At 41.3% G+C, this 15130-nt stretch overlaps 1 protein-coding gene across 5 annotated transcripts in view; it reads left to right on the top strand.

The window, feature by feature from the left end:
- DHX35 (DEAH-box helicase 35) overlaps nt 1-15130 on the top strand; it is a 75981-nt gene that overhangs the window by 38512 nt on the left and 22339 nt on the right. For all 5 annotated transcript variants that reach the window (XR_011647331.1, XR_009183223.2, XM_004482270.3 and 2 more), the window contains 5 exons: nt 281-377; nt 1470-1628; nt 4019-4229; nt 7983-8107; nt 12415-12469. Coding sequence is in view for 3 of the 5 variants with exons in the window: in XM_004482270.3 (XP_004482327.2) it covers nt 281-377; nt 1470-1628; nt 4019-4229; nt 7983-8107; nt 12415-12469 (647 nt within the window). In the remaining 2 variants the exon portion in view is untranslated. The remainder of the gene's footprint in view (nt 1-280; nt 378-1469; nt 1629-4018; nt 4230-7982; nt 8108-12414; nt 12470-15130) is intronic.

Raw genomic sequence — 15130 nt, forward strand, 5'->3', positions numbered from 1 at the left:
TGCCAGGCATCTCCACATGCTAAAGATAACATATCTGTTTGCATGGGTATTTTATTTTTATTTCTTTGCAAATAAAGCTAATACTCATTATTTACATGTAATTTTGGATTATTTCTGGATGTTGCATTTCAAAAAAGAACAGTGAGTATTTCACTCATCCATATACTAATTACCTGTTGGGCAGCCAACAATATGAGGCTTTGCTGCCAGAATATTAGAATAATTGATCTATAATTATGGGCATATTCTAGTGATAAATTTGTCCCAAATATCTTTTCAGTCCTGTTCCAGATTATATCAAATCAACTGTGGAAACTGTGATGAAAATTCACCAGACAGAGGGAGATGGAGACATATTAGCATTTCTTACTGGCCAGGTAATTCCATTGAACATTTTCTCTTTGATGAATAGGCATGTTAAGGCAGTGCCAAAATTAATACAGAGGCTTGTTGCTTTTTTTTTTTTGAGGTTCTGGCGCTAGGGATTGGACCTGGGAACTCATATGTTAGAAGCTGGTGCTAAACCACTGAGCTACATCAGCTTCTCCAAATTGGTTTTTTCATTGTTTGTTTGTTTCTTTAGGAAGCAGTGGGGATCTAACCTAGGTCCTCATATGTGGGAACTAAGTGCTCAACCACTTGAGCTATACCTGGTTTCCTTGTTGCTTTACTTACTCATTTATTTTGTGTTTTGTTGCATTTTGTGGTTACTTAATACCTTGAAAATTGTTTGATTTGATGTCATTCATCTACTGACTAGATTGTCAGGGAATCATTAGCCCCTGATGTTCTGTCACACAGGGTTGATTGTATTTTAAATTTATTAGGTGGGTCCAAAGTAAATTAAGTAGTTCAGTCAATGGACTGTTTTATTTGCTGAAATTGAATATTGTGTTAGGTGCATTTTGCTGCTTGCATGTTGCTGCTGTGTGCCTCTTCCTAGTGACACTTCTAGGGCTCATTCTGGAGGTGGTAAGCAGTCATATTACTGGAGAAACCTATGAATAAGCCCTGCATGAGGGCTCACTCAAGTTTATAGCACTGTCAGAACCACCCTCCAGCTGTCATCTTTTCTACTGTCAAACATTTTCCAGTTTACTAGTCTTTTCTGGGGAAAGCTTATAGTAATTCTATATGTTACTATTTGTCCGTATGCATGAAATGCTTTGTTTGCCACATTACATAAAAGCTGAGAAAATTGTCATTGTTGCCATTTTTTAGGAATTGTCCTACTCACTATAATATAGGTTTTGATAATTAATATTACAGTTGCAAATTTTCACCCCCATGGTACCATTGTTCAGTAGTATTTGATTAAATATTGCCCAGAGTCAAACATAACAGCACTGTAATTCTTGAATCTGACCAAAATTTAAATCCTGACCCTAACCTTCACCTTCTTTCAGTATGATTAAATGACGTGCTTCACAATGATTCAGTTTCTTTGGTTCCTGGCTCCCTGTTTTTAGGAAGAGGTGGAAACTGTTATGTCTATGCTGATTGAGCAGGCCCGAGCACTAGCTCGCACTGGGATGAAGAGGCACCTCCGGGTTCTTCCCATGTATGCAGGACTGCCTTCCTTCGAGCAAATGAAAGTGTTTGAGAGGACGTCCCGCAGTGTCAGGAAGGTGAGCCTATCCTGATGACCAAGGGAGTGTGCAGCCACCTATAATCAGATTAATGCCTCTTTGCTAAGCACTGGAATGCTTTTTGTTTTATTTTTTAATTAAAGTGAAATTTGCTAAAAAGCAAGTTTCTTAGAGAATTTTTGGTCCCTGTTTCTGGATGGTAGATCTAAAAGCACACAGTAAATAATGTGCTTTGAAGATTTATAAATCTGGCCCATGGAAAGGTCACCCTGACAATAAAGATCAGAGCAGTTGATTTTTGTTTTTTGAGGTACCAGGGCTGGGGATTGAACCTGGGACCTTGTGTATGGGATGCTGGTTCTCAACCACTGAGCTACACTGGCTCCCCTGAGTTGTTTTTTGTTTGTTTGTTTGCTTGTTTGTTTGTTTTTAGGAGGTACCTGGGATTGAACCTGGGACCTCATATATGGGAAGTAGGCGCTCAACCACTTGAGCTACATCCACTTGCTCAGTTGACTTTTATTTGCTTCTTTTCTCTACTTCATAAAAATACTAGGAAGATTTTCATGAAATGGCAGATGTACAAGAACCTGAAAAAAGTTCTAAGTGCTCTATATACATGCTCCCTGCTTTTAAATCCTTCTTGGGGAGCTCCCAGTGCAATAGCTCTTGGTGGTCCACAAGTCCCTGCATGATAGGGTCCCTGCCTCCCTGTTGAACCTCATCTTATGCCACTTTGCCCCTATTGACTCTAGACTTGGGCCATGCTGCCTATTTCCCTTTTCTTTGAACTCTTTCTTTGGCCTGGATCTCTATAGGGTTGGCTGCTGTTTCTTATTCCAGGTCTCAGCTATGGATCATTTTGTAGAGAGGCTTTTCCTTGCCACCCATCTAAAGTAGCACATCTTAGCTTTCTTCTATATAACCTTACCCTGTTGTGTTTTCTTCAGAGAATTTGTCATTCTCTGAAATTATCTACCTATTTATGGTTACCACTTTTCCACCCCAAACACAATGGAATGTGAACTCCAGGGGAGCAGGGGCCTTGTGTGCCTTGTTCATCACTACATCCCCAGTCCCCTGGCAAAGTGCAGACCCTCAGAAAAAAGTCATTTATGAATGAATATATGAATTACAGGTATAAGCTGGTGATTTACTTTAGTCATGCAAAAGGGAAGAACTAACATTGTTTAATATTTACTTCGTGCCAACCACTAGGTTCTGATCACTTTATGTATATATTTTACTTTCCTTGTTGCTAAAGCAAATTCCATGCAATGAGTTGGTTTAAACAGCGGAAATTTATTGGCTCATGATTTTGAGGCTAGGAAATGTCTAAATCAAAGTTTCATCGAGGCCATGTTTACTTCCTGAAGACTGGCCTTCTGGGGCTGGCTGCTGGTGATCCTTGGTCCGGGGCTTCTCTGTCACATGGCAATGCACATGGTGGCCTCTTCTGGCCTCTCTCTTCTCTTTTGGGGTTCCACTGACTTCCAGCTTCTAGCTGTTCCCCCTGTGGCTTTCTCTCTCTCTTTTACCTTCCCTTTAAGGCCTTCAGTAAGACCCATCCTTGGCCACACCTTATCAGAAGTAACCCCATCAAAAGGTCCTATTTACAAGGGTTCATACCCACAAGAATGGATTAAGTGTAAGAACATGCTTTTCTGGGATACATAGCTCCAAACCACCACAGTATATTTCTTTTTTAATCCCTTCAACAACCCTGGGAAGGTGGTAAATAGTATTATACAGATAATGAAACTGATGCTCAAGAGGTTAAGGACCTTGTGCATGGTCACTTGATTAGGGGGAAATCAAACCTAGGTCACCCTAACTCTAAAACTCATGCTCTTTCCAGTATTCCCAACTGCCTCTCACAGGTGCTACAAGGTTAGAAACATCTTCAAATGTTTTAGGAATTTTAATAGTTATATTAGAAGTGAAAGTAATGGTGGGAAGTGGTTGTGGCTCAACTGATAGAGCATCTGCCTACCATATGGGAGAGGCCCAGGGGTCAAACCCAGGGCCTCCTGACCCGTGTGGTGAGCTGGCCCACGTGCAGTACTGATGAGTGTGCAAGGAGTTCCGTGCCACACGGGTGTCCCCCAAGTAGGGGAGTCCCATGAGCACTCTGTAAGGAGAGCCGTCCCACGCAAAGAAAGCACAACCTGCCCAGGAGTGGCGCCACACACATGGAGAGCTGACACAGCAAGATGACACAACAAAAAGAGACACAGATTCCTGGTGCCACTGACAAGAATCCAAGCGGACACAGAAGAACACACACAGTGAATGGACGCAGGAAGCAGACAATGCGGGGGGGAGGTGGGGAAGGGAGAAAAATAAATAAAAAATAAAATCTTTAAAAAACAAAAGTGAAAGGAATGAAATAACTGTTATTCTTACTGTTTTCTCTGTGGGGAACTTAGGTGATAGTGGCCACCAATGTGGCAGAAACTTCCATTACAATCAGTGGGATTGTATATGTGATTGATTGTGGCTTTGTGAAACTCCGCGCCTACAATCCCAGGACAGCTATTGAATGCTTGGTGGTGGTCCCAGTGTCCCAGGCATCAGCCAACCAGCGAGCAGGACGTGGTGGTCGCAACCGCTCGGGAAAATGTTACCGACTTTATACAGGTTAGTGTGGCTTTCCGTCAGGATTTTTGACTTTCCTCTAGTCAGTCTGGGCATTGCAGAACAATATAGATATTTATCCCTAATGTGCAGAACTTAACATATAATCCAGACCGCCTTACAAAGCCCTCTTGTTCTGGGGATCCTGAGTCCTGTGTGGTCTCACATTGGGTTCTATTTTCACCTCTGGTTCAGAGCATCTTTTCAAACCAAACTGCTAGTATCTGTCCTGAGATTCATATATAGAAAGCAGATGAAGGAGCAAAATGAAATTATGATAAAGACTGTCCCAGTCCTTTAAGGAGCTTTCTTTCCAACTTGAAGACAGACTTAATAACAGATAGTGATGTACCCGGAGCTGTTCATTCTCTGTTTTCACTTCTCTTATTTTCAAATCATGCTAAGATTTCTCCCAGTTGTCCAGACTTAATTTTCAGGTCATTTTTAATTCCTTCCTCTGTGTAGTACCTTACCTTAAATCACTTTCTGAGTCTGGGGATTTTAGCTGTGTCATTCATCTTCCTTTCCTTTCTGGTTACTATCATCCTTGTTTAATCCTTGACGTCTTTCTCTTGGTCATTCTTTTAGCAAATGTTTGTAGGATACCTGCCGTATGACAGGCATGGTGCCAGGCTTTGGAGATCTAGAGCTAGGTAGGGCATAGAATCTGGTCACATGGCTGGCAGTCCACTGGGGGAGGCAGAGCCACAAACAGATCAGCATAATATGATGTGCTAGGGATGCCTTAAAAGAATGAACCTTGGAAGCAGGGAGAATGTTATCCTGCAGAGGGGTTGGGGAAAGCATCACAACTAAGATGATGTTTGAACCTGATCTTATGGGATGCTCAGGTGAAGGGGTGGTGGTGGGGATTACATTTCAGCATACCAAGCAGAGGAAATGAAGTATATAAGTATTTGGAGAGGGGTAAGGAGGCATGGAGTATTCATGGAAGTGAGGGCAAAGGCAGAACTTCAGGCTAGAGAGGTAAGGACAACCATTGAAGATGCTAACCACTAGTGATTGGAGTGGAAAGAATGCCAGGGAGGAGAGAGTTTCAAGATTCTGTTAAAGAGGAAGTGGCCATCATCATCTCATGCTTCAAAGAAGTCAAGTATTAGAATGTAGACTAAACATAGGCAGGTGAACTTGTTTGAATGGTCACTGGTTTTCTTAGCATGAACAGTGCCATTTGAGGTGGGCTGGGGAGGGGCCATCCAACAGTAGTAGGGTGCACTAGCATCCAGCTTCTGCTCTGTCTTAGCCAGTCTGCTTACAAATGAACCTCTAGAGCAGGGGTTCTTAACCAGGGGTCCGTGAGCTTGAATTGAAATTCAAAAAAACCATTATTCTTGGGGGGATGTGTTTGTGCTGGTGTGACATATTTATTAAATAATACACAGTTTAAATGTGGACTTAATAGGGGTCCATGGAACAAAAAAGGTTAAAGAACCCCTGCTCTAGAGATACAGCTCTGAGGAGGATGCTTCCTACTCGACCCTTCACAGTTTCCTCAGCGTACCTTCTCCTGCTGTCCACCTCACCTATCCTAAATAGCCTAGCTAGATACACTGTTCTTGGACACATCATCTGTTTCCCCACAGCCATCACACAAAACTTTAAAACCTTTGCCAGGCAAACAGTTCTGCCTAGCAGATCTTCCTTATCCTTCAGATCCTCTTTCAAATTGCAACTCCCTCTTGAAGCTACCTCAGATGCCTTCTTCCAGTGGCTGTGGTTTCTTTCCTGAGCCTCCATTTCTCTTTGGGAGGAACACTCATTGGGACTTAGCCTGCTCCTTCTTGGAGGGCATTGTTTCAGATCTTGGTCCTGGGTCCCTTCATATCACTGAAGCTTCTTCAAGGCATGGCCTGTGGCTCCTTCAGTTCTTAGCCCAGTAGTTGTACACATGAGTTTGGTAGAGTTTGAGTGTTGTTGAACTCTTAGGAAGTACCTACTTCCTGTGAGCTACTTCTTGGCAGGGTTGTCCTCTTATGTGATAGCTTTGCTTTTCTCTTGATCAGCAGTGTGCTTGGAAAATGTGGATAACTTACCAAAATGCTGTACTCAAAATGCTCTTGAAATTCAAAGAGAACGTCCCACTTGGAACTTCCTACTATTGCCTGTCATCCAGAACCTTGGGGTTATACCCATACATGTGACAGCTTACTTGAGTCCTTCTACAGAATATTGGCTATTTTCTCAAAGAAAACCCTTTTGAAGTTTTTTGGTGATAGTGCTCTTTCTTCATGACACTTTTTCTTGTTTTGTTTTCTTTGGTTAACTAAAGCTTTATGATCTAAACGGAAATTGAGTAACCCTTGTGTTTGCATACATCAGTTAAAATACTGACTGGGAGAATTTTGTGGATAGAGCATTCTCTATATAATCTACAAGCTATCTGAACGATTGAGTGATTTAATCTCTCGCTCTTTTTTTCTCACCCTTTTTGTCTAACTTTTATAAAAAGGTCTCCCAAAGTCTCTTCTCCCTATCCTGTTTCCTGCCCCTCCCATCTTGGGATCTATGTGTCTGTTGTCTCTGTTTTCTCTGAGGTAACCTTTTGTTCCTAATGAGGCTTTCATTAATCCATTTGGGGCAGCATCTGATTCTGGGTATCACCTTATGCCTGGCTCATTGATTTTAAAAAATTCAGTTTGGGCAATTTTTGCTCCTTATAAGATTTGGTCATTGGTTATAGTCTGGGTGCTGTTGGGGTGATTTATTTTGAAATTACTCTTTGTTTATATGTTCAGTTCTTTCCCCTTAATGTACCTCAAGCAAAGGTAATGGTAGCTGGGTATCAATAGTGATTCAGCAAATACTTGTTTGCTGAATTTAATGGTTTTTTTTTTAAGGATTTATTTATTCCCCCCCCCCCCCAGTTCTCTGTATTTATCAGCTGCGTGTTCTTCTTTGTCTGCTTCTGTTGTTGTCAGCGGCACGGGAATCTGTGTTTCTTTTTGTTGCGCCATCTTGTTGTGTCAGCTCTCTGTGTGTGCAGCGCCATTCTTGGGCAGGCTGCACTTTCTTTCACGCTGGGAGGCTTTCCTTACAGGGCGCACTTCTTGCACGTGGGGCTCCCCTACGTGGGGACATCCCTGCATGGCATGACACTCCTTGCACACATCAGCACTGTGCATGGGCCAGCTCCACACGGGTCAAGGAGGCCCGGGGTTTGAACTGTGGACCTTCCATGTGGTAGACGGATGCCCTAACCACTGGGCCAAGTCCACTTCCCTTAATGTTTTGTTGATAAATTTAAAAGCACTTGAAAAAAAGTAAAAGGAAAAACCTTCAATAAGATGTTGTGTTCAAATATATTTATCTTAAATATCTTTTAAATAAGATGGGCTTTCCTGAATGTAAAACCAGTGTTACATGCTGAAATCCTTCACATCTGTTTGTGGCAGACCCCTAGAGCCTTTTGTTTGAGTTAGAGAAGGAAACTGTCCCCCCCACGCGCAAGGAGTGTGCCCCATAAGGAGAGCCGCCCAGCGCGAAAGAAAGTGCAGCCTGCCCAGGAATGGCACCGCCCACACCTCCCGTGCCGCTGACGACAACAGAAGCGGACAAAGAAACAAGACCCAGCAAAACAGACACAGAGAACAGACAACAGGGGGAGGGGGGGAATTAAATAAATAAATAAATAAATCTTTAAAAAAAAAAAAAAAAGAAGGAAACTGTCCCTTTGGTATAATGATTGCATTTGATGGTGACATTTGATCCCAAACAGTTCTGATTTCCTATCCTCAGAGGAAGCCTTTGACAAGTTGCCTCAGTCCACCGTTCCTGAGATGCAGCGTAGCAATTTGGCACCTGTCATCCTGCAGCTGAAAGCGCTAGGAATTGACAATGTCCTCAGGTTCCACTTCATGTCGGTAAGTCCTGCCTTCTGTCTGGGGCTGCCTGGAGACTGCAAACTTCACAGGGGAGCAGCAGGACATAATTTACAGAGTGTCACCTTTTCTTCTAATTTTTTTCCCCTCTCAACTCACATGTTGTCTGCTTTGCTCCAGGTCCTGTGCAGATGACGGGGAGGGTAGCCAGACAAGGCAAATGATTCCTGTTGTCTGCTGGGGGATGGAAGCAAGTCAGGGGGTGAATGCCCAGTCTCAGGGATGAGTCACCACAGAGCCCAAAAGAAGGGCCCCCAGCCAGCCAGTCAGTCAGGTTTGAGGTGAAACCTGGAACTCAGGTCAGGAGGGATGTATAGGCTGTTGGGGAAGTCTAGGACTTACTCAGTGGCCATCTTCCAACCTTCACCTATTCTTCCTTCCCCTTCTCGCTTGTTTGTATGCAAGTGTTTGGTGTGTTTCTATTTCACAAGAGACTGTAGGCAGCTGGGGGAGATGTTAAATATTAACCAGCCCCAGCTGCTTGACAGCGCAAAAACGTTGCTCATTGGCAGAGCCTCTTCTCCCTGGAGTGTATGGAAGCTCAGCACTCAGTCAGTGCAGGTGTCCTATCTCCAGGGTGAGGAGTGGTGTGCAGAGCTGCTCTTAACTGACCCTGACCTGAACAGTTGGTGTCCCAGGAGGACCTGCCAAGGTGAACTCTTTCCCTTGCTCCTTTGGACCCTTTGTGCTGTATAAGCAAGACAGCAGTCATTGCTGAGAGCCTCCATTGGTGCCTGAGTCTCTGTTTCCTCATATCATATAGCAACATGGTCTGCATAGGCCTAGATGAAAGAGTATCTTGATTAGGGGAGCCAAGCTGGGTTTGGCAGAGCTGCAGGGAAGATCCCCTCATTGCCCTTTTAAATATTTCCTAAGGCAAATTTCTATGAGTGGAATTTTTTTTTTTTTAGCAGATGTGTAGACTTTTTTTTTCTTTTTTTTTTTCTTTTCTTTTATTTTTTTAAAGATTTATTTATTTCTTTTTTTTTCTTTTTTAGATTTTTATATTTATTTTCTCTCCCGTTCCTCCCACCCACCCCACTTGTCTGTTCTCTATGTCCGTTTGCTGCATGTTCTTCTTTTTGTCTGTTTCTGTTGTGAGCGGGCACGGGAATCTGTTTCTTTTGGTTGTGTCATCTTGCTGTGTCAGCTCTCCGTGTGTGCAGCGCCATTCCTGGGCAGGCTGCACTTTCTTTTGCGATGGGCAGCTCTCCTTACGGGGCGCACTCTTGCCATGGGGCTCCCCTACGCGGGGACACCCTGCAAGGCAGGGCACTCCTTGCATGCATCAGCACTGCGCATGGGCCAGATCCACATGGGTCAGGGAGGCCCGGGGTTTGAACTGTGGGCCTCCCATGTGGTAGACGGATGCCCTATCCACTGGGCCACGTCTGCTTCCTATGAGTGGAAATTTAGGTCAAAAAGCTGTAGACCTTTTGTAGACTTTTGACACATTGCCCAGCTGATTGTGCCCCCATTGTGCCATGTTTTCTTCTAGATTTTTCCTAATTGGCCAAGGGAGAGAGTGAAGAATAATCTTTTTGTTTCTTTGATTCCTTTGAAAGTGGCTTTTTAAAAATAAAATATTTCTTGTGTTTCTTCTGAATTGTCAAGCCATTTTTCTAAATACTTAGTGATTTTCAAGAGTTCTTTAGATTTTACATTAACCTTTGTCTATATTTCTTGCAAATATTTTATGTTTATTTTCTTTTTCTTTTTTATAAACAGATACTCTGAACATTTCATAGTAAAATCTTTTTCTGTCTTTGCCTCTTTGAATTCTTCTGTCATTCTTGTGCTTTTGAAATCCTCCCCTATATCTAGTTCAGTTAATAAATATTCACCTATATCTTATTCTTGAATTCTGTGATTTCAGAGCTTGCATTTTTAGCTCTTTATTCTATTTCAGTTGTATTGGCATATGGTGTGACATTTGGATTCTTGTATAATAAAGTCCCTAAGGTCTCCTGTCATGATAAACTAGGTGAATGAAAGATTAGAATGTTAAAATATCACCTTCATTCCCCAAAAGAAAAGAAAAACAATTGTGTGTTTATCATTAATATGAAGAAAATGTACTCTTTCACTACTGGTGTGTAGTAGAAGAAATTATGGACAGCGTGGGTATTAAAAGCTTATGAAGCCTACATGTCTAAAGTTAAAGGAAAACTTATATGGAAGAGTAACAGATTAGCATCTCAAAACATAGAGTTTTCACACACCACTCAGAGTAAATCAAACATCCAATAAAGCAAAAGCTAAAGAAAAGGAAGTAGCTTGATTAGTACCATTAAAACATGTTGAACTTCTCCAGGAGAGAGAGAAGTACCAATTGAAATAGCTATAAAGTACCACTTTACTCTAATTAAATGATCAAATATAAAGAAAAGTGATCAAATCAGAAGCTGATACATTTTAGGAAGATCAATTCCTCGTGTATTGCTTGTGGTTTTATTCTCTCTCTCAGTTCATGGAGGACTTTCTGACAGTATCTAATGAGCCATAGAAATGCCTGGTACTTGTTCTCATGGAAATTCTTCCCGAAAAAATAATTCAAAAGAAGTAAAAAGTTTACATGTATGATATTCTTTATAGCAGCATTTTATGTTAAATTTAAAAGTATAACAAAACATTTAGACAATTGAAAAATGCATAAAGTTTACAAATTCATCTTTATATATTCCCTTCTGGTTATTTCCCCCTTGAAAATGTGGTTTTTGTTTTTGTTTTTACAGTTGAAATCGTAGGGTGTATAAAATTTTGTATATTTAGCAGTGGTATTTACAACAGTGAAGAACTGCAAACAAGTCAATTGCCCGGTAATAAAAAAATTTACCTACTTTATGGAGTTGACCTTGACAGAATGCTATGCAACTGTCCCATGGCATCACTGTGAAGTTTCTCTTGGTATAAGAAACAGTGAAAACAGAAAAACAATGGGAAAAAAACAAACAAACCAAAAACACAACTCAAACTCCAACTATGTTAAAATATGTTTGCATATGATCCCAAGTCAGATGAGCATAGAAAAATACTAGTTCATGCGTGTTTAGGTGAAGATCCTACGGATGTGATTTTTTTTTTTTTGAGTGGGGGAGGTAAAATTTTTTCATTAAAAAACCAATTCAAAGGGCTTGGGTGACTGGCTGGAAATAGGATGAGGGACTGAGAGGAATCAAAGATGACCTTGTTAGATTTGTTCTGTAGTTGTTTAAAGCCTAATTCAGTGCTTCGTTCTTTCCTCTTATCTCATACAGTCTCCGTGTGAAAGATCCCCAGAGGATTTAAGCTCCTCTGCTTAGGTGTGGTGTATTGCACCTAAAGGAGGATGTCCTAGGCACTGAGGAAAGGCTAGCAAATCAATGATTTGTTGAGTATCCTACATATAGAGGATTAATTAGCGATGTTCTCTACCCTTGCAAGTGTGTGCACATGTTAAAATCTGACTTTGTTCCTTGGTGATCCAATGGGGTATAGTGGAAAAAATGATGGAAACCTGAGTTCACTTTCTGGCTTTGCCACCATATGCCCATATGACCTTGTTTAAATGCCTTTAACTTATTGATATTCACTTTCCTCATTTGTAAAATTGGGCTAAAACAATGTGATGCATAAGGTTAATTTGTTATATAAATGCATGTAGAAAAAGCTCTGCCATTTGAAGAAGTACTATGATTTTATAATTTCTATATAAAATAAGTTATAATTTTAAATATTACTTGGCAAATAAAATAGAAGAAAATAATGTTGCCTGGCACTTAGTAGATACTCAGTAAGGATTTGTGGAGGAAAGAAAGAAGGTAAGGATTAGAAGAATCAAACTGAAAACCACAATATCAGCTTTGCTGGACTTCAGATTACCTAGCATTCTTTAGTACTTTCAGAAAATCAAATTCAACATATGTTAAGTACCCACCATGGGCAAGTGGGTGTCCCAAGTGGGTGAATTCTGCAGTGTCATGGAGCTTCCAGGGTAGGAGAAGGTTGAGAATATGAAGTAAAAATTAGAAATGTCTGAGGAAGGTTTAGGAGAAACAAGGAGGTAGTTCACGATAGGGACCCGACTTCTGATTGGGGTCTGCAAGGGGAAATGTCTAATCAAGCTGATCCTTAAAAGCCAAGGAGTGTAGAGGATGCTGTGAAGGAAGGAAGAACAGTTCATGAACAGAAACATGGAGGCTGGAAGTAGGGGGGCATGTTAGAAGGGAGACTGAATTTGAGCAGGAAATGGTCACATTTTTATGTTTCCCAAAGAAAGTAATGCAGGATTTTTTTTTTTTTTTTAACAGCCTCCTCCAGCACAGTCAATGGTTCAAGCTTTGGAGTTACTCTATGCTCTGGGAGGTAAGCCAGTTTCTCTCTTACTATGTGTTCTCTTGTGCGATCCTAGTTAAGTCATGCTCACTTTAGGGCTCTTAGTATCTTTAGGAATGGAACTGGTTCTTTCCTATTTGTAATTCTCTAAATCATACTCTATCGAAATAAGAAGTTGGACTCATAATTAAATTAATAGTATATGAAGTCCTTTTATGACAATGAATTTATAAAGCTTGCTTGTCCATCCAAAGCTATCACTAACTATCACCAGGACCACAATCTGAGACATATAGAAGATCAGTGATTCCCTACCAGTATTTCAGATGTTTCTTCCTCAGACCCCTTTTTTGTCTTTTCTTTTTGAGGTACTGGGTGCTGGGGATTGAACCTGGGACCTCATACGTGGGTAGCTGTTACTCAACTGCTTGAGCCACATCTGCTGCCCTCAGACCTTTTTCTCTGTCCTTCCACCTGAACTGGCACTGTGGCTCAGTGTTTCTATCCCTAATTCCCCATCATTTCATTCCCGAAATTCCCTGTATAGATTGGGTAGATTATCAGCCTACAGTACTGATTGGATAAGGAAACACCTTGTTATGGAGGAACCTTTATTAGCTTGTGATTTGAAAATGTAGTATTTGCCTTAAGATAAAGAAAATTGTCATCTTCTCTCCAGGAAGTATGTCTCTTCTGTGAATATAATACCCAGTTTGGTATTAAGTTTTAGTGGGGATTTTGTCCTTTGAGATTTATTTTGAGTGTTATTCTTTTTATTTTTAAACAGCTTTATTGAGATACAGTTCAAGTATCATATAATTTACCCATTTAAAGTATACAACTTAATTGCTTTTAGCCTATTTACAAGATTTTGCAGCCATCACTCCAAAATCTAATTCTAGAACATTTTCATCACCTGAAAAAGAAACCCCATACCCATTAGTAGTCACTCCCCAATCCCTCTCTCCCTTTTCCCCCAGCTTTAGGCAACCACTAATGTAGTTTGTCTCCATAGATTTGCCTATTTTAGATATTTCATATAAATGGAATCATTCAGTATGTGGTCTTTTGTGACTGACTTCATGGTGTTTTCAAAGTTCATCCATGTCATAACATGTATCAATATTTCATTCCTTTTTATTGCCAAATAATATTCTATTGTATGTATAGTCAGATATACCACATTTTGTTTATCTACTCATCAGTTGATAGACATTTGGCTTGCTTCCACATTGGGAATATTGTGACTAATGCTTCTGTAAACATTGCTGTACCTTTCTTGGGTGGACATTCTCACCAACAAGTGTGAGAGCTCTAATTTCTCCACATCCTTGTCCATACTGTTATTGTCTGACTTTTGATTATAGCCATCTTAGTGGTATGAAGTGGTATCTTGTGGGGTTTTTTTTTTTAAAGATTTATTTTTTATTTATTTATCTCCGTCCCCACCCCCATTGTCTGCTCTCTCTGTCCATTCATTGTGTGTGTTCTTCTGTGTCTGATTGTATTCTTGTCAGTGGCACTGGAATTCTTTCTCTCCCTTTTTTTTTTAAAGATATATTTATTTATTTCTCTCCCCTCCCCCCACCCCAGCTGTCTGTTCTTTCTGTCCATTCTATGTGTTCTTCTGTGTCTGCTTCTATTCTTGTCAGCAGCACCAGGAATCTGTGTCTCTTTTTGTTGAGTCATCTTGCTGCGTCAGCTCCCCGTGTGTGCGGCGCCACTCCTGGGCAGTCTGAACTTTTCTTTCGCCCTGGGTGGCTCTCCTTACAGGGCGCACTCCTTGCGCATGGGGCTCCCCTTCGCGGGGGACACCCCTGAGTGGCATGGCACTCCTTGCGCGCATCAGCACTGCGCGTGGGCCAGCTCCACACAGGTCAAGGAGGCCCTGGGTTTGAACCGTGGACCTCCCATGTGGTAGGCGGACGCTCTACCCATTGAGCCAAATCAGCTTCCCTCTTTGTCTCTTTTTGTTGCGTCATCTTGCTACGTCAGCCCTCTGGCGGCTCTCCTTTAGGGGTGCACTCCTTGCGTGTGGGGCTCCCTTATGCGCAGGACGCCCCTGCATGGCACAGCACTCCTTGCACGCATCAGCACTGTGCATGGGCCAGCTCACTATGTGGGCCAGGAGGCCCTGGCTTTGAACCCTGGACCTCCCATGTGGTAGGCGGATGCTCTATCAGTTGAGCCAAATCCGCTTCCCTCTTGTGGTTTTGATTTGCATTTCTCTGACTACTGATGTTGAGCAATCTTTTCATACACTTATTGGCTATTTATATATCTTCTTTGGAGAAAGGTCTTTTTAAAATCTTTTACCCATTTTCACTTGAATTATTTCTCTTTATTATTAAGTTGCAGGGGTTCCTTACATATTGTGTATTCAAGTTTCTTATCAGATACGTGATTTGCAAATACTTTCTCTTGTTTTGTGGGTTGACTTTTCACTTTCTTGATATTGTAGTGATTTTAAATTGGACTTTATCAAAACAGATCTATTTTTCTTTTGTTGCTTGTGCTTTTGGATTGTATCTAAGGAACCACACTTAACTCAGGGTCATTAAGACCTAGGTTTTCTTGGAAGAGTTTTCTAGTTTTAGCTATTACATTTAGGTACATGATTTTGAGTCAATTTTTTGTATGATGTGAAGGTAGGGGTCCATCTTCATTCTTTTGCATGTGGATTTCCTGTTG

Source organism: Dasypus novemcinctus, chromosome 24, assembly GCF_030445035.2.
Source record: "Dasypus novemcinctus isolate mDasNov1 chromosome 24, mDasNov1.1.hap2, whole genome shotgun sequence".
Taxonomy (NCBI): Eukaryota; Metazoa; Chordata; class Mammalia; order Cingulata; family Dasypodidae; genus Dasypus; species Dasypus novemcinctus.